Source organism: Cebus imitator, unplaced genomic scaffold (genome assembly GCF_001604975.1).
Source record: "Cebus imitator isolate Cc_AM_T3 unplaced genomic scaffold, Cebus_imitator-1.0 Scaffold151, whole genome shotgun sequence".
Lineage (NCBI taxonomy): Eukaryota > Metazoa > Chordata > Mammalia > Primates > Cebidae > Cebus > Cebus imitator.
Window position 1 is genome coordinate 3354007 of NW_016107466.1, and position 19670 is coordinate 3373676.

The following is a 19670-nucleotide window of genomic DNA, read 5'->3' on the forward strand; positions in this document are numbered from 1 at the left end:
CCTAAAAAATAATAAACCTCATTTTAGCCACATGGTCAGTAGAGCAGCAATGCTTTAAAGTGAAATCAGAAAATACTCTTTGTGGGGATTAGTGCTAAATTATGCTTTATAATGTCTCCTTGGACTAAACAATGATTATTTCTAGTTCTTTACATTTCACACCCTGTTGCAGAGATGATAAAATATTCTTCCCAGATAGAGATTGTGTTTGACGTTGCCTTATCTCCCACCAGCAGAGGCCCGATTAAATGACTGATTAGTATGCAGGTCATGCTGTCACTAGTAAAATTTTATTATGACTCTGAAGTGAAATTTTGATGGCACAATTCATGACTATGAATATTTTGTGAATTCCAAGTGAAATGAGCAAAACAAAACAAAACAATAGGAGATTAGATTCACTGAGCTTGTATAATAAACAGATATCAATAAATGCCCGTAAAATTTACAGGCTGAATCTGGGGGACTGGAGAGTGATCCTATTAAGGCTCACAAATGGGTTCAAATGCACATAACTTTCATCCATCAGCATTATACTCATTTGTTCTTGCTGCTGTGGTCATTAGTGAGAAGCATTTATCTTTGTCATTTCTTAACAGCCTCTGGACTTTGAGACCAAAAAATCCTATACGCTAAAGGTAGAGGCAGCCAATGTACATATTGACCCACGTTTCAGTGGCAGGGGGCCCTTTAAAGACACAGCGACAGTCAAAATCGTCGTTGAAGATGCTGATGAGCCTCCGGTCTTCTCTTCACCGACTTACCTCCTTGAAGTTCATGAAAATGCTGCTCTAAACTCCGTGATTGGGCAAGTGACTGCTCGAGACCCTGATATCACTTCCAGTCCTATAAGGTATTTTTCTTTTAAAAGGAATACTGGCTACTGGAAATGACAAGCAGATCAGTACAAAATGCACTGTGTGCACCTTCTGTGTGGCTGTCCTTGGGACAATGCTCACATGACCAAATAATGTTGGTTAGCACATACTGTGTGTGTGTGTGTGTGTGTGTGTGTGTGTGTTGTGTGTGTATACATGTGCATGTGTGCCTACTAAGTGCTACATAGAGCCCAGAGCCAGGAGCATGAAAATGAATACAGCTATTCCAGCTCTCAGAGAGCTCTATGAAAATGCAAAGTTGCAAATGTTTGCAACACACTTGGGTGGATCTTGTTATTTTTATGTTTTTGTTTGTGCTTTTTTTGTTTGTTTGTTTAGCTTTGGGCAAGCATTGCTAGTTTCTCTTCTGTCTCTTTTGACAGTTATGGTGAATTATATATTAGAATTTAGAGGCATGAGACCATTGTGTCAATGCATTAAGAGGCTCCTATCTTATTTCTGCATTTGGTGTTTGGCTTTGAAATTATCTTTTTATCATTTCTTGGACATTTCTGATCGGTCAGCATATCTGGCTTGGTGTCTCCTAGATAAAAATCATTCTCTGCCATTTCAAAAATACCTTTTGTTTTTTCTTTTTCTGCTTAAAAATTTTTCCCAGGATGCAAAATAATTCTTTATTAAAGCGTTTCTGCCTTTTTTAGAAATGAAGCTCGGTTTGATTCTTTTTTCTGTTGTATCTTACACATCTTTTTTCTTTTTCCAGTCACCCAAATGACAGGACAGGTGCTCCAGCTAAATAGCTTTCTTCCTAAAGCACACTGAAAATCTATAACTTCTATGCTGGTCTCCAAGGGTGAAGTGTTGGCTAATGATGTGTTTGAGTGTGGATTTCAAATATTGTCTTAGAAATATCTGTTGCAAAATAAAGGAGATAGAGAGTGAAAATTAGACGGAGGAATACAATTTTAAAGAACTGTCCAGCTAATTTCTGAGTTAGATGTCAGCTCATACCAAACCCTTTCAATTTGCAAGTCACAGATAATTAGGGCAGACATGTTTCCAATTACTTCATTTGGGGAATCCCTGGTAAAGTGAATTCTCTGTAGGCTTTAGTCAATTTTTTTAAAAAAATGTATTAAATTCCTGCTACTCATAAGGGTGTTGAAACTATGAGACTGAGATTAAAACTCTGCAGAACAGTCAACACCCAAAATTATTTGAGTTTGTACAAAAATTATTTACCCAGAACAACACTTTCTGTTTTTAAACACAAATTATTTCTAAATTCAGAATAACAAATAGGACTGCAGCTTTTAAGGATACAAAGGAGACTTCCTGCAGAAGTGTGTAACCTCTACGAAGATGAAAGTTTACCTAGGGATTTGATAAAGGGTCCATTGGCCATTATCAGTTCTAAAGAAATTTCACAAACTATAGACATACACAAAGCCCCTTATTTAGCTAAGAAAATTATGTCTATTAATGGGCCTTGTGTTGAATGCAAGGGGAGGAATATCCAAAAGAAAATAAATTTATGTTGGTATTCATTTCCTGAAAATATAGGGAGATTATGCAATGGCTTTATGCTGGAATACTGACATTAATGGGGACAATGATATTTGTCGAGTGGATGAATCTGACCTGTTTTTATGTTTCTCAATTTCCTCCAAAGGAGCTCAAAAAAGGAGCAGTTGCCACTTTCTTTACATCTCCAAGCAGGAGACAGAATGTGAAGGGAGTAAATAAGATTGGTTAACTGAGAGACCAATCAGAGGACTGGTTTTAGCACTTTATTTGACAGGAGTTCTATTCTTGTCAGCTAAGAGCATGTAAGGGCTCAGGAGTCTGCCAAGCCAAGGGTCCAGAGGGAAAATAAGGGTTCAAATATCAGCACAATCATATAAGCTCCCAACATGGAATCCTTATTACCAGTGGGAATGGACTGACTGTGCAGAGACATGATCTTAATCATCTAATGATGACGTTTCAGGAACTTTTCACACCATAATAAGAGTTGCATCTTATTGACAGAGCTAGCTATAAATCCAGGTCCACATATGTTTGCACAGTTTATAATCTATTTTACTGATGTAGAAATGGAGATTTACTGATACTAATTCCGGTTCACAGAGAATCAAGTGAAGATTCTCATTGTAGTGGCTAGTTATTATTATTGCTATTGATATTTTTATTACTGTTACTGGTAGGCAAGTTTGTGTAGAGGCAGCCTGAGGCTGTTTAGAAATAACTGTCCAGCTTAGAAGCATTTCATTTTCAGGCAAGCTAAAGGGGATTTGAGATTGTGTTACCAGAAAGAGATGGACAGATAAAGTACTATTTGATGACACAGGCATATCTGTGCTTCTGATAGATGTCAGGCAAGTGCTAGCTCCTTAGCCTCTATGGTTCTAACCAAAGAAGGGATGAATACTGTTTCAAAGCATTCACAGCAGCCTTTGATGTGTCATTCAGAAAGTGGGCCCCACACAGTTCTGATCGAACGTGGCCTGGCTCCATGGGATGAGAACTTAAGAATCACAAACCTTATTTTTTAACATCTGTTCTGCATTTCTACAGTCCCCTGTCCCCACTTCCTCCCCAGTTGGATCATGGAGAGCAAGTTCCCTCTCTTCATGCACAATTGGTTAATTTGAGAAGAAAATTAAATTTCCTGACTAGCCAGAGCAATGCATAGTTCCTTACAAGTCTAGCAGAGAGATTTAGAGCCATTTAACCTTTTTAGATAGAACCAGAGGACATGGATATTCAGGGAATTACTGAGTAATGCATAGCTATGCATTATTTTCTCTTTAGGACTGCTGTGTTTTATACATTGACAAGAATGTATCCATCTTTTAGGATAATGTTTAATTTGATATCCAGCAAAAAGGCATTTATCCCAGCATTTGCCACGCTAAAACACACAGTCATTTGTTGGTTGGTCAGCTTCTCATGAGGTTCAGTTTCTTTTTGGAGCATATTATCAGCTAGAAATATCATATATTTTTGAATTCTTATACCTAATAGTATATCTCTATCTGTATGTATATGTCTATATATTCCTTTCTGGGAGAAAATGAACAGTGACATAGAGAAAAATCTGTCATCTTACCCTTTCACTCACAGGAACATTAATTAGTTCTTTGCTACTTTCTGCAATACTATGTATTTCAGTAATGTAGAAATAAGGCGTGCAAATTATTTAAAGAATGACATGGATTGAACTTAGGGAGAGTAAGGTTGAAATATCACTACTACTTCCCAGTCAGAGAACTAGTCTCTGGAATTCTCCAAGATTCAGTTTTCTCCTCCATATGGGATAGTAGATCATCTTTCTCACAATGTTAATAAGATGATTAAGTGACATTATTAAGTAAAATATGTGGTAGCTAGTAGTGTTACCAGTTAATAAATGGTAAGCCACCATCAGTTTCACAACTTAAAATTAAATTAAAAACCTAAAACTTATTTTGGCAGAGATTCATCCAGGTGGCTGACTGTGTGCAGAATTATGTGTTTTTTCCCTGACAGTTATATGCCAAATAATCTAATCAGTTTCATTTGGTCTAATTTTCTCCCACTACTGCTATGGATATTGTTACTACTGAGTGCCTAGCATATATCAGGAACTGTGCTAAACATACTCATTTTATTCTCTAATACATCTGGTATATATATGTGGAGTCATTCTGTTGCAGAATTTTGCTCCTTAGTTCAGCTAAAGCTGGGTTCTTGGCACACAAAACCAGGAAAATTTAGGCACACAGACACATTGAAGGATGAATAGGGCAGGATTTTACTGGGCAAAAAGGGAAAAAAAGAAAGGAAAAAACAGCAAAGCGAGATGGAGGCCTGCTAAAAGCCTCCTCACCTCGCAGATTGAATCCCAGGCCAACACACAGGAACTGGAGGCCAGGCTCCTCCCCCTGCCCGTGGCTCCACTCCATTCCCCCAGTGTGCATGCAGGCATGCTCCGACAAAGTCCCCTCATCTGCACAAAAGCATCTGATATAAACACTTGTAGGGCAGGTCGGAGATTCTCCAGGGACCTTTTATTTGCTTAGGCATTTGGCTGTCTCATTTATACCCATTTAACAGATGTGAAGCCTGAAGGTAAAATAACTAACTTGCCCAGTATCACACAAATAGAAGTGGAACTGGAGGGTGCACTCGGGTTTTAGGATGGTGCCATGCCTATCCACTGTCCTTTCTTTTCCCTGTGATCTCTGTAACTCCAACTGTGCCTATGCACTTTAGGATGACGGAGTAGGACCAATTATGGAAGTAATTGACTATTCATTCTCTAAATGACCTCGTTGACTATCAGGAAAGAAGAAAAATAAACCAAATCTGTGGAATTAACCAGAGTATAAGGGCTGTGATCTTTGCTCATCTGCCTAGACACCTGATATGGGTTTGTTACTATTGGCTGTGAATCAGATTGTGATGGGCAAGGTAAAGGAGAAAATAATTTTGTTTTTATTTGAAGAATGAGACCATGCTAAGCTCCTATTATATATCATCTAACTTAATTCTTACAAATGACTCCAAGAAATACTCAGTATTATTTCCATTTTATAAAGAAGGGAACTTAAAAAAGGATAAGCTTCCTGTACTTGGGGATATAGCACGTAAATGCAGGACCAGAGGTTAAATCCAAGTTTCTGCTTATCATTGGCCACTATACCTATGCATGCTCTTGTAGATTATGGAATCTTGGAAGTTGAATACGATGATGACAGTTGATGTTTTCTGAGCCCATTCTTCGTGACAGACACTTGGAAATGTTGTTATATGCAGCAAATTATTTATATTTAAAGTAAGCATTCCTAGCCCAGGTATTAAAAATAAGTCAGTTCTTTCATGTAAATCTGCCATGGTCCATTTTTTTTTCCTCTCATAAAGTCATTTTGATTGTGTATTGGGTGTCACCATGGCTTTGAGATGGTATGTGATTGTTTCTAAGGAAATCACTTCTTCTTGTTTCCCAAGCATTAACCTTGAATAAAGCTTCATGAGCTGCTTAAGTTAGAAGTGGAAATAACAGCCATTCAGCAGGCAGAGTAGGAGGTGCACACACAATCATGGTGGCCACAGTGCTTGGCTGTCCTAATTCCTCTCTTGAAATTAAATACCCACTCAAACAGGAGCATTGGATTTTTTCTTCCCACTGTTATTCTGGCGTTTTTATAATTTACCTGAGTTACCAGGGTGGCTGTTCATCAGCACTTCTCCTGAAAGCACTCTTTATATTCATGATATCCAAGGATGCTGAAGTGAAAATATTTCATACTGTAGAAAACTTGGAATTAATTTAGATACTAGACAGTGTATGGATTGATTACCTCCACAATCTTGCAATAACTCTCATTTTTGATAAGGAGCATATGTGTGTGTGTGTGTGTGTGTATGTTAAGAGCACGTAATAAGAGACCCATTATCTTGTAAGATATATAAGTGAAAAATACAATATTATTAACCATAGATACAACATTGTACAAAACATCTTTAGAACTTACTTATTTTGGATAACTAAAAGTTTATGCCTATTGATTGGCAACTCCCCATTTTCCCCTTCCCTAGTCCCTGGCAACCACAATCCTTGACTCTGATTCTTTGAATTGGACTATTTTAGATACCTCATAAAAGTGGACTCATGTAGTACTTGTCCTTTTGTGACTGGCTTATTTCTCTTAGCAGAATGTTCTCAACATTTATTCGTGTTGCTGCACATTGCAGGATCTCCTTCTTTTTATTTTAAAGGATGCATTGTATCTCATTGTCTCTCTATACCACATTTTCTCTATCCATTCATCAATGAACGTTTAGGTTGTGTTCCCTATCGTAAATGGAATGAACATAGGAAAGCCCTCTTTCAGCATCCTGAAAGCACTCTTTATATTCCTGATATCCAAGGATGCTAAAGTGAAAATATCCATACTGTAGAAAATTTGGAATTATTTTAGATAGTAGATGGTGTATTTATTGTTTCCTTTAAAAAAGCTAATATCTTTAAAATATCTTGATTTTAATTATTTGGGATAAATACTCAGAAGTGAGATTTCTGAATGCTATAGTGATTCTGTTTTTAATTTTTTGAGGAGCCTCCATACTCTATTCCATAACAGCTCCAACATTTTGCATTCCCTCTAACAGTGTACAAGGGCCTAGTGCAATAACTTAGTATTTTTAAATAATTAACACTTGCTTCATTTAATTCTTGCACTCTCATTACCAGATAAAAATATGATCATCTCCCAATTTGAAAACAGCAAATCATCCAACACTGTTTCAAAAAACTCACTATACCTGCTAATTCAACTAACAATAGTTAACTCATTAAGTCACATATTCAGAAATATATTCACTCATTCAAATTAATTCATTTATTCATTCATATATATTTTAACTGATATTTTATTCAATTGTTATCAGCTGAACCTACATTTTTCATGAAATTTCTATAAAGTCACAATATCTGTCTTTGTGAGCCTATAATAAAGAGATTGGAAGCAAGGACTTCATGACTAAAACACCAAAAGCATTGGCAACAAAAGTCAAAATAGACAAATGGGACCTAATTAAACTCCAGAGCTTCTGTACAGCAAAAGAAACAATCATTAGAGTGAACTGGCAACCAACAGAATGGGAAAAAATTTTTGCAATCTACACATCTGACAAAGAGCTAATATCCAGAATCTACAAAGAACTAAAAGAGATTTGCAAGAAAAAAACAAACAAACCCATCCAAAAGTGGGTGAAGGATATGAACAGACACTTTTCAAAAGAAGACATATATGAGGCCCACAAACATGGAAAAATGCTCATCATCACTGATTATTAGAGAAATACAAATCAAAACCACATTGAGATACCACCTTACACCAGTTAGAGTGGTGATCATTAAAAAATCTGGAGACAACAGATGCTGGAGAGGATGTGGAGAAATAGGAACACTTTTACACTGTTCATGGGGGTGTAAACTAGTTCAACCATTGGGGAAGACAGTGTGGTGCTTCCTCAAGGACCTAGAAATAGAAATTCCATTTGACCCAGCAATCCCACTACTGAGTATATATCCAAAGGATTATAAATCATTCTATTATAAAGACACATGCACACGTATGTTCATAGTGGCACTATTTACAATAGCAAAGACCTGGAACCAATGCAAATGCCCATCAACGATAGACTGGACAAGGAAAATGTGGCATATATACACCATGGAATACTATGCAGCCATAAGAAATGATGAGTTTGTGTCCTTTGTAGGGATATGGATGAATCTGGAAACCATAATTCTCCACAAACTGACACAAGAACAGAAAATCAAACACTGCATGTCCTCACTCATAGGCAGGTGTTGAACAATGAGAACACATGGACACAGGGAGAGGAGCATCACACACTGGGTCTGTTGGTGGGGGCCAAGGGAGGGACAGCGGGGTGGTGGGGAGGTTGGGGAGGGATAACATGGGGAGAAATGCCAGATATAGGTGACGGGGGGATGGAAGCAGCAAAGCACTTTGCCATGTGTGTACCTATGCAACAATCCTGCCTGATCTGCACATGTACCTCAGACCTAAAGTACAATTTAAAAAAATTAGAGTAAAAAAAAAAAAAGAGTTTAGTTGAATATACCCAGAAAACCAAAGCCCTTCACAATTATCTAACTAGCCTTTTATCTGAAAATGGTAGACAAAATCGAATTGTGAGCTTTAATGTCACATAGAGGAAGACACTTCCTAATGAATTTTGAATAGAAGCAACCATAGCTATCCAAGGATGCCAATAATGTTAAAGTGAAAACATCTCACACTGAAGAGCACTTTGTAGTAATTTGAAGGGTAGATTTTACTTATTATTGTTTCATATTTTTATTCTCCCTTCATTTTCTATCTCTTTCTCTCTATCCTCTCTGATAATAAAGAAATTATTGGGGTAAAAAAAGACTCCTTTTTCTCCTTAGAGGAATAATAAATAATATGCGATGCAGGGACCTTAGAATTCTGGAACTAGCAGAAGTCAGATAATATTATTTATTAACGCAGTTAGAGCAACCAGTGGAACAATTAGAGGCAAAAAGCTGAAAACTTGTAGATGGAATTTTTGATACTCAAAGTGCATGCGAGAAAATGTTAAAATGGTTTCTCTAGGCATAATAACAAAAGCTAGAATGAAATTAAGCAGTGAGAAAGAAACAGTTGGAGTTCAGTGAAATATAATAACTGATTCATAACTAAGGGGTTTATTTCTTTATGTGTAGCTCTAAATAGCATCTTCACTTGCAGTTGGCTCACAATTGTATCTTCCTATAAATTTTCCACATAGAGGCTGCAAACCAGTGTTTAGCAAAACATTTCTTATAATATAAAAGTGCATTTATGCCATTTAAATTTGAAAAATAGATACACAGTCTTTATCCAAGGACAGCGAATCCCTAATGGAACTCTAATAATCACTACTTGAACTAAAGATAGGGTGACCAGGTCAGTTTGAATTCCAGCGACTTTGCTGTAGGACCTCACAGGTGAGTTGCAGAGGCACATTGCACTGTCTAAGGGGAGAATGTAAGCAGTATCTTAGATTTTGTAACCTTGTGTTTTGCTCTACACAGCATCTAAACTATGCTGAGAATCTTGCTGATGTGAGGGAGGGTGTATAGGCTGTCCTCTAAATTCTAATAAACTGAGCAATGCAAATACCACGATGCTTTCTGCCAATAGACTGTGTTGTCTATGATAATATGAATTTCACCTTTTTTCTTTTTTTTTATTTCTTTTTTTTTTAAATTTTACTTTAAGTTCTGGGATACATGTGCAGAATGTGCAGGTTTGTTACATAGGTGTACATCTGCCTTAGTGGTTTGCTACACCTGTCAACCCGTCATCTAGGTTTTAAGCCCCACATGCATTAGATGTTTGTCCTAATGCTCTCCCGCCTCTTCCCCCCGACCCTTCCTCCCTTCGACAGGCACAGATGTTTGATGTTTCCCTCCCTGTATCCATACATTCTCATTGTTCAACTCTCATTTATGAGTGACGACATGCAGGAACTTCACCATTTTTTATTTCTGAAGAGCTTACTAAAGGGACAAAAACTCATGATGTTAGTGAATACTTTGACTACATTACACTTTGGCCAGGGGTCAGCCTGTTGGCAAAATATGGCCTGCAACTTTTTTATTTTATTTTAATAAAGTCTTATTGGAACACAGCTACCATCATCCCTTTATGCCCTACAACTGCAGAGTTGAATTGTCATGATGAAAATACTATGGATAGCAAAGCCTAGAATACTTACTTTCCATAAACTTAGTCACCCCCTACACAAGACGGATGGAGGTTTGGATTTCCATCAGTAATTTAAATAGTCAACTGTCACATCATCCAGAATTTTACTCTGTCTCAAAGCTCCCTAATATAAACTTCTCAAAATAATCTTAAAAATTTTAGCAGTCAAGTAACTTCTTTCTATTAGGATCCAGCTACCTGTGATGGGAATTGCCATTCCCATCATTGCCTTAGAGCCCTTGGAAATTAGTACTCATGGAGCCATGACAGCATGCACCCATGTTGAGTCTGCCAGAAAAATCTGGCTTCCCTAGCATAGCTTTTGAGATAATTTTCATAATCATAATGCAGCATGCAATGGGTACCCTGACGAATACTGTGAAACTTCCCTGCTTAGAGTAAGGAATTCATTTCCTTGATGGTTTTGTTATGAATCTCTGTTTTTCTACCTGTCCTTTTCCTTCATCTGATCTCAGTGATGTCTATAATACAGGGGTTTGGAATTGAGGCCAATGACTGCCTTCGCCAAATCCTAGTCTCTACATTTGAATCTATGGGCACATTCTATGATTTCAGTAGCATTTCTCTACCTAAATGCGCGAGGTGGCAAGAACAGGAATCTGACTTTGAAAAGATTTGTAGTGTGTTCATCAAACTCGAATATACATTCTTCTGTGTGACAGTAGGTTTTCAGCAAAGGATATGAAAAATATTTTGTCTATATTCATACATATTTAGCATTTTAGTACTGTGCTTTTTGCATATATTTCATTCACACTTTGTAGCATTAACTCTCTGATTTACACATATTCTTATTTCCATTAAACAAATGTGTTACAGGTTTGAAAGTAGACAGAGTCTGAAATGAAAACTGTTAGGGATTAACATCTATGAAAGGGAAGGAGTAGGAGCATGATGGACAGACAGCGAAATCAAACTGCAACTCAGTTCAAGCCAGCCTTGGCCCAGACTAGTAGGTTTCTTTGGACTGAGTGTTGCCCACCAGAGGAGTCCTACGTCATGTCAGAATGGTAGGGACTTTATACTTCTGTGTGGTTTGTCTTCAGATAACCTCTGGAGAGCAGACTTTTGGAAGCTGAGATGGACCCTAAGTAGTGAGTAGCTGAAGGTTGTCTCCTGACAGTACCCCTCACATCTCTGGAACCCTCACTTGAAAGACAATCTTCACAGCACTTTGTCATGCCTATAATGGATAAGCACACCGAAATTCTGTAGTAATGAAGTAATTTTACTGAACTCACACCACTAGCTGTCTAGCTCCCAGATCCACAGTGGTTACCGTATTGTATAGCACACTTCTCAACCTACAATGCCTTCCTTTAGATAACTATATATTTGTTACACATTTTGAGATGCAAACATTATAGTGGCAAGTTAAGTTGCCTGAAATATTATCAGTGTGGTGTACTAGACCTGGCTATTAATTGTAAATAATAATCAAATTGCATAAATTAGTACAGTATTTTAAAACTAGTGATCTAAGGTGATAAAAATTGCACAAGAATCTTGAGAGAGAGAGAGAGAAAAACAAATGAAAGTGCTGATCTAGGGCTTAAAAATCAGTTTTTTGGTTTTTTTTTTCTGGTTGGTGAAGCCGCTGTATTCTCTAGGGAACAAAACTTAATAATAATGCTTATAGTCTGAGAGAAACAAAGATGCTTGTGGAGGCTGAGCCGTGATATCTAACATTATTATACTCATAAGGCAAAATAAATCCTCTATTTTGCATCATGACAAAGGGAGATTGACATCCTTATCTGATGTTCAGATATTTATGGGAGTTATTTTAACCAAACCTTTATTTTTCCTTATGTTTCTACATTCTGGTTTGACATGGTGTATTATACAACTTTGCTTTTGATAAAGGACAATCAGATTTGACTTAATGTTCCAGGGGAAAACGTAGTATCGCATATTTTAAGAAGAGAGCAGGGGAGAAATGGAGAACTTCAATTTTCATTCATCTATCAAATGTTTATTAGCTCTACCCCATGAGTATGAAGTCTGCTTGCCGGGGAATGGGACAGGTCTAGCAAAAATGCCTTTGAAACAGCCATTCGGAGAAAAATCAAGTTTGGGATGACCTACTGAGGTACACAGCCTCACAGCAAATGAGAATGCAATTTATGAAAGATCTTAAAAAGAGTTAAAATCATGGAAGATATATTTAATGGCACAAAGAACGGGAAAAGACCTAAATGCTCTTCCAAAGCCAAGGGTCTAAAAGTAGGCAGAACAAATGTGGAAGAGGAGAAGTGCATAGGCTATAGTCAAGAGAATTGTCTGTTTAATGGCAAAAGAAGGCACATTTCTGGCTAGCCTTTATTGGACATCAAACACATGATCTTGGGTTTTGAATTTGTTTAATTGTATAAGACCAGGTTAGACCATGTGGGTAGACATTGTGTTTAAGAATGAGCATGTCTGGTAATTCCCCAGAAAGAATTACATCTGGCAGAACACTAGAATGACGTGTTTATCCTGTTATTATAGTGTGTAAATAAGCAAGCACATCATTTGAATATAAATGAATTTCTAGTTTTAAGAGTTGAGAGACCACCAGTCTAGGCAACATGGTGAAACCCCCTATCTACAAAATATACAAAGAAATATCCGGTCATGGTGGCACATGCCTGTAATCTCAGATACCCAGGAGACTAGGCAACAGGATCATTTCATCCCGGTAGGTAAAGGTTACAGTGAGCTGAGATTGTACTACTGTGTTCCAGCATAGATGACAGAGGGAGACCTTGTCTTAGAAAAAAATAAAAAAAGAGTTAATAGACCACATATTGCTCAACAGGTCATTCCAGTATTATTAAAACTCTTTAGTATTTGCTAAATAAACCTTAGTATTCAATTAAAATTTCAAAGTATATATACATTTATGACATTTTACAAAGCCCATTTTGACATAATTATATACTACTTGTAAAATTAATTTTGGTGTGCATGCCTTCCTTAAACACATTTTTTTCTATATTGTAAACGATTTCTACCAAAATGGAACACACTTATATAATCAAATATCATCATTTGATATATAATCATTGATATATAATCAAATGTCATCATCTTCATAACTTTCCAACATTTAATGAGAGTTTATTATGTGACAGATACTAGGTCAGGATATTATACATACTGACTTTATTACAGGGGAAATGCAGGTTATCCCTGTTTCACAACTATAGACATTAAGAAACAGGAAACTCTATATGGGCTACTCCACTAGATTAGAGGAAAGACTACGTGAAAAATTATTCTACAGGGCTTAGCAGAAAGGTAAAAACTTAGGAAGGATTTAATAAATGCATTAAATACGTTATGAAATATTAGTACCAAATCTGGTTCTATGGTCTGGATTGTTACATTGTATGATGCTTTTTCTGTACTTCGTCATCTCTATTCTGTTATCTAGTAGTGTTTATGAACCGTGACTCTATATCCTGTGGAGAGAAGTGCAGCAGGCATGATCAACAGCTCCAAAAAGATCATTTCGGAGATGGGAAAGATTCTCTTCACTTTTAGATTGCCCCTGGCATTGCTGGGTCAATGTGGACCTGTGGCCATTCATAGAAATTGGTTGAGCTTCCTGTGTCCTGGGGGTAAAGAGTGAGGATCAAGGTCATCATGGGGGCTTTGGTGTAAAAGAGTTTATCCTAACAACTTCTAACCTCCAATCAGAGAGAGGCACACACCAGAGATAAATCTCACATAGCCACTGGAAGTTCCAGATTCCATGTATTTCTAAAATATTTGGTCATCTTTTGCTAATATTTATGTGAATATTTCTGATCCATTTGTTGTACTTGCATAATTACATAGAAATGAGTAAAAGAAAAGGAGAGAACATTTTGTTTTTAATTTGAAAAGTAATATAGATTAATTTAACATGTTAAAAACATACAATAGGAGTCTTCAAGAATTCTTCACTTCCTTTGCTTTCTATGTCCAAATAGTCACTATGCCTGCCTGGCTTACTTTACTTCCTAACCTCAAACACCATCATCTCTAACTTGAGTAGTGATAACAACTTCATTTGCTTATCTCTTAACCTTTGATCTCCACACAGCTGCAAAAATGATTTCCACCTGTTTTGACCTGTGCTGTCCAATACTGTGGCCACTAGTCAAATATATCTCAGTAAAGTTACAGAAAATTAATTTAAATTAAATAAAGCAAACATTTCAATTTCTCAGTTACACTAGCTAGATAGCAAGGGGAAGTAGCCACATGTAGTTAATGGTTACCATATTGGATAGCACAGAGCATATTTTTACTACCATATAAAGTTCTATGCAATTCATCTGGGTTGAGATCATATCACTCCTCTGTTTATATCATATCAGTCCTCATATCATGCACACATACACGTGTGTGTATAATACAAGGACATATATGTATGCATATATACGTACGTGTATATATACCTTATGTCAAGCAGGAAATAATAATTCATTAGCATAGTTTCCAAGGTTTTTCCTACTCTGCTCCTCTGATACCCTTCCTCCATTGATTCCTAAACTTCAATCACACCATTTTTTGTTAAAGTCCTGTACATACTAAACATCACCCGAACTCAGACCTTTCATATTTGCATTCTTATTTTGGGAATATTTTTGTAATGTTTTATGCATCTCAGCCTTTTATTGTTTGCTTCATGGCTATGCCACTGTTAGCTCTAAAAAGACTGACTTACTCTTAGTCTTAAACTAAGATAGAGGAATTAACCCGAGGGCAAGGCTGTGTCTGTTTTGACACCTAACACAATGTCTGGCACATGAGAAATATTAAATACAGATGAATGAATGAACAAAGGAAAGGATAGCAGGGAAAGGAAAGATGGGGAGATGGGATGATCCTCTCTCAGTCTTTAGCTCTTATCACATTTGATCTGGACCTTTAATTTTGTAGTTTTTCTTAACACACCCAAACTCGCAAGTTTTTTACATGCATTCCTCTCTGCTGGTGCTGCTGTCCCTATATAGTCATCTAGAAAAATTCCACTCCTCTCTGTATGTCAAAACAGATGCTGTCTCCTCTTGGTGCTATCTCTGACAAAACCCCTCTAACACACACACACACACACACACACACACACACACACACACACACACACACTTCTTCCCAGGCACATTTAGAAACGCTTTTTCAAAGTCACAAGTGATATGCCTGAGAGGCATTTTTTTTTTTTTTCAAAAAACATGACAGTTTCATGATAATTGGCACTAAGAGACAATCACTGAAACTTTGTTGACATTAAATAAAAAATGAAATTTGCATTGTAATCCTTTCACAGTGTGTAAAACTGCATTTCATTTTCGCATTTTTTGTTACCACATCATCACATTTAGAAATCTCCATAATGCACTATTATTTTTCTGGCTCCAAGGGGAAAAAGTTCAAATTTCTCCAAAAGTATTATGTGAACATTGAAGAATTGATCATGAGTCAAACTTAATGTGCGATTTACTCTGGAGCAGTTTTTTTTTGTTGTTGTTTCAGTGTTACATAAAATTACACATGACATTATGGTTTTACTGTGTTATTTTCTGAAAGTGTTTGTGAAACAAGCTATCAAACAACACAAACACACTGAAGAAATGGGGCCTGAAAGGAATTGACATAGATTTGAAATTTGGTACTTCTAGATTCACCCTAAATAATGTAAAAGATACCCAGGAATGATTGTGTTGAGTGAATTTGCTTCATCCTTTTGGTGCAAATAGCAAGTAGAAATACCACAAAATTATGGCTGTCTATATAGAGCCCACACACCAGAATCTTTCAAATATGTTTGTTGTTGTTTAAAAATAGTCTGGATATTTGGCAGTGTCATCAATCAGTAATAATAAACACTCACTGTGATACCACGTTTTAAAGTATAAGGAAATCTTGAATTCATTCTCTGGTTTGGGGCATACCTTAACCTTTTAAGGTCGGCAATCCTGTTGTTCTCAGTTTTTAGATGAGGTAATCGAAGTGCAGATAAATAAACTGACATAGCACAGAAGTTAAGAATAGAAGAGTTAGTCCTTGGAAAAATAATCAGTTGAGTTGTTTCACAAAAATTGCAGTAGGAAGAATGCAGTTCAGAATAGCTTTTTAGTTGTTATTCATTTATCTGTTATGGTAATCAGTATGGATGCCTCTGTACATTCCAGACTTAACTGCAGTTTGTTCATGTTGCACTGGAGTCACAGAGAGTAAAAATGAAAGTTTCCTTGATATTCAAAACTTCGTTCTGAAAATCCTAAAAGTGTTCTGCATGTATGTTTTCACAGACTTATGTTACTTATTGAAAAATATCAAAAGTAATAGAGTGGGAATTAGAGGCTCTGTGTGGATATGTAGCATTGGGTATGGGTTGAGGGAAAGGAGATAGGAGATGCTTTAAATAAATGTATGTTAGCAACAAAAAAACTAATGTAAGTCTGCACACACACACACACAGAGTTGGAATTTTTGCGCCAAATATCAGTATGAAATGTATGCAGCTGGGCTGTTTTAATTGAGGGAACATATTATTCTAGTAAAAGTATCTATTTAGTATCAATAGTGGCAGCAATGCAGAAGCATGTTATTTCCCCAATGCAATAATATTCAGCTGGCCATTTTGATCAATTGTCACCCACGACGCCAGTGTATTTTCTTAAATTTACTTCTGATCTCTACAAGCTACTCTGAATTGAATGAAATGGTGACATCAGCTTGTGTCTGTGGTTAGTGCGCTGTATGTGAAGTTACTATCTTTGAACAAGGTGCTAAGCCATTAAGAATTTTCTTGCATTTGTATCCTTAATTCTACAAAGTAAAATGATGAATTCCTTAGCATTTACTTCCAAGAAAAGCTACTGTGGATGAGAGGAATGGTGGTATTAAAAGCCAATCAGGGTACTTGTTGGATTAAAAATGAGAAAGTTTAAATAGGGCTCCTGTGAATACTGGTTATCAAGGACGATGCAGTTTCTTAACTATATCTATTGAACTAGAAAGGGACTGTCATTTCTGAAACTTCCATCATTAGAATTGATATTAACATGACCCAAGGAGCCCATTTTCTCACATGCCACTTCCCACTGTGTTAATGAGAATTTTCTTCTTACTGTGGCAGGAAGATGACTCTCCAATGTCCATGCTATTCTTCTCAAAACTATATCTTCTGTCTAAAGCATTTCAAAAAATTCTGCAAATGAGCAGCAAATCCAGTACCTGCACAATTCACAAGAAATTAGAACAGAAACTCCAATCCTAAAGATAAGAATTCTAGGTATTTTTTAAACATAAGGTAAAAGACATTGTGCTTTTCAATATGAAAAGTAGGATCCAAATTAATTCTTTCTTTTTTGTTTTTCTCTCCCATCTATTTCTTTTTCTCATATTTTTAGTACTGTATTTCACACATGATAATATTCTGTGCTTAATAAATGTTTGCACATTTTTTTAGCAAGCATTTTTTTTAGTAACTTCAGTGCAAAATTCCAATCTATGTGATGATATATGAATCAAACATTCTCTCCTTGTGCCTAAAGAACAAAGGCCAGGCAAATGTTTATAGAAAAATGGGAGAGAAAAATCTTAAGAAAGGGACAATCAGCAAAGCCTAAGGCCAGGTATAAAAGGCTCCTGTAGGTAAGATGTGAGCAAGGAAACCCAATATAGCTTCTCACCTCTTTGCTTGAAGCCTATGCATTATGGGGTTATCTATAGTAGCAGATATTTTGAAAATAGTAAACCCCGGTATAGACAAACACCACGAAGAGTTTGGAAATACTTTTTGAGTGTCATATAAGGCGTTCTGTCTTTCCCAAAGCTAATAAAACGTGACTAGTAGCTCTTATTTATTTATTTTTATTTTTGGATATTCATCTCCCCAGTCAATTTGGGCTTTAAGAGAACTCTTACAGATTAAATAATTGGCTCATCATTTATAGTTATTTATTTTTGTTTCTAATGTGAATCATTTATCAACTCATTTACTGCAGAGCAATCCTTGTGAATTTTCTGCTATATATAAATGAACATCTGAGATTAAGAGATGGCTAAAACCATAATTACTTTTGCACCAAACTGAGGTTTCAATGTTATTCCCCCAGGTGAGATCCCACTGAAGACTCCCTGGCTTCTCAGGTTGTTTTTATTCTGTTTCATGTGATGCTATTCAGAAGGATGCTGAGAATCACAGGAAAACAAAGTGGCTTGAGGATCTGCTTCTGAGAGATCTACCCCAAATCATGATGCCTGAGAAATTACATGATACAGATACTTTCAATTCTTAAATTTAAGTCATTACTTCAAACTTGTTATTTTTAACTCACTCTTTTTTTTTTCTTTGAAAGTGTTTTCTGTGAATTGGCTTTAAGAAACAGCCTGTGTCAGAGTTTTGTAATGAGGTATTGTCCTTTATTGATGCTGCCGTTTTATCACATAACAGAATGAGTAGGCAGAGAGGGGAAGAATTAAAATGGTGGAGTGTATGGTGGCAGCTGTGAGGACCAGAAGAAAGCAGGCTGAATCTTTGCAGCTAGAGACGGGGTTGGCATAGCTGTGGTATGGGGCTGGGGAGGAGGGTGATTGGGCCAGCATTTGCTGAGAACATTCCAAAAATGACATCCTTTCTGATATTGTGATTAATCTTATGACTAAGATGAAAAGCTTATAGGCTACTCAATATGAATACAAAATTCAACCTAATTAACTTTTGAATCTTCAATGGTCAGTTCAAGTACAGAAATTTTGGTTAGAAAAAAAAAAATGGAAAAAAATACTTGTACCAGAAATACAGAGATTGGTTTCTGTTTATTCTCCTTTCTCAACTTCATCTTTCATCACTTAAACCGAATTCCTCTTTTCCTGCTTCCACTAACATGAAAATCCAGATGAACTTCTTTAAGGACAGAGAAGTAAAGAGTGAAAAGAAAACTACCTTGGACCTTAGAAAAGGGCAGGGAATCATCAGTAGAAATCTTATTGTCTTTTCCTTATAAATAATGCTAACACTAAAGTTTTTAGAATACATGTTTATTGAACTTTTATTTTATTTTATTTTATTAGTGCCAGGCCCTCAGTGAGTGTTTTATAAGAATTACCTCATTTAAAGCTCAACCTTCAGAATTTTGAGTAATTCATTTCTTTTTTTTCCACTTTAAGTTCAGAGGTGCAGGATATGCAGGTTTGTTACACAGGTAAATGTGTGCCATGGGGGTTTGTTGTATAGATTATTTCATCACCAAAGTCTTAAGCCTAGTATCCATTAGTTACTTTTTTCTGATCTTCTCCCTCCTCCCACCCTCTTCCCTCTGGTAGGCTAGTGATGAAACTCAGATGAGAACTCAGGCTGCCAGGCTGAGGACCCATGTTCTTTGTGAGGAGATTATGAGTATGTGAGTGGCCTATGGACTAGGACTCTCCTGGCAATCTAAGAAGAAACACCTAGAAATCCAGGTCATGTCTTCAAGCAGCAGAGCAGAGCCTGTGAGACAGTGGAGGTGGATTAAGTGTTTATCTATATGCT

The 19670-nt window shown here is 36.5% G+C and overlaps 1 protein-coding gene across 4 annotated transcripts in view; it reads left to right on the forward strand.

Annotated features, from left to right (window-relative positions):
* Nucleotides 1-19670, forward strand: part of CDH8 (cadherin 8) — a 383989-nt gene that overhangs the window by 225451 nt on the left and 138868 nt on the right. For all 4 annotated transcript variants that reach the window (XM_017543294.1, XM_037743753.1, XM_017543295.2 and 1 more), the window contains exon 7: nt 600-853. In XM_017543294.1, coding sequence (XP_017398783.1) covers nt 600-853 — 254 coding nt within the window. The remainder of the gene's footprint in view (nt 1-599; nt 854-19670) is intronic.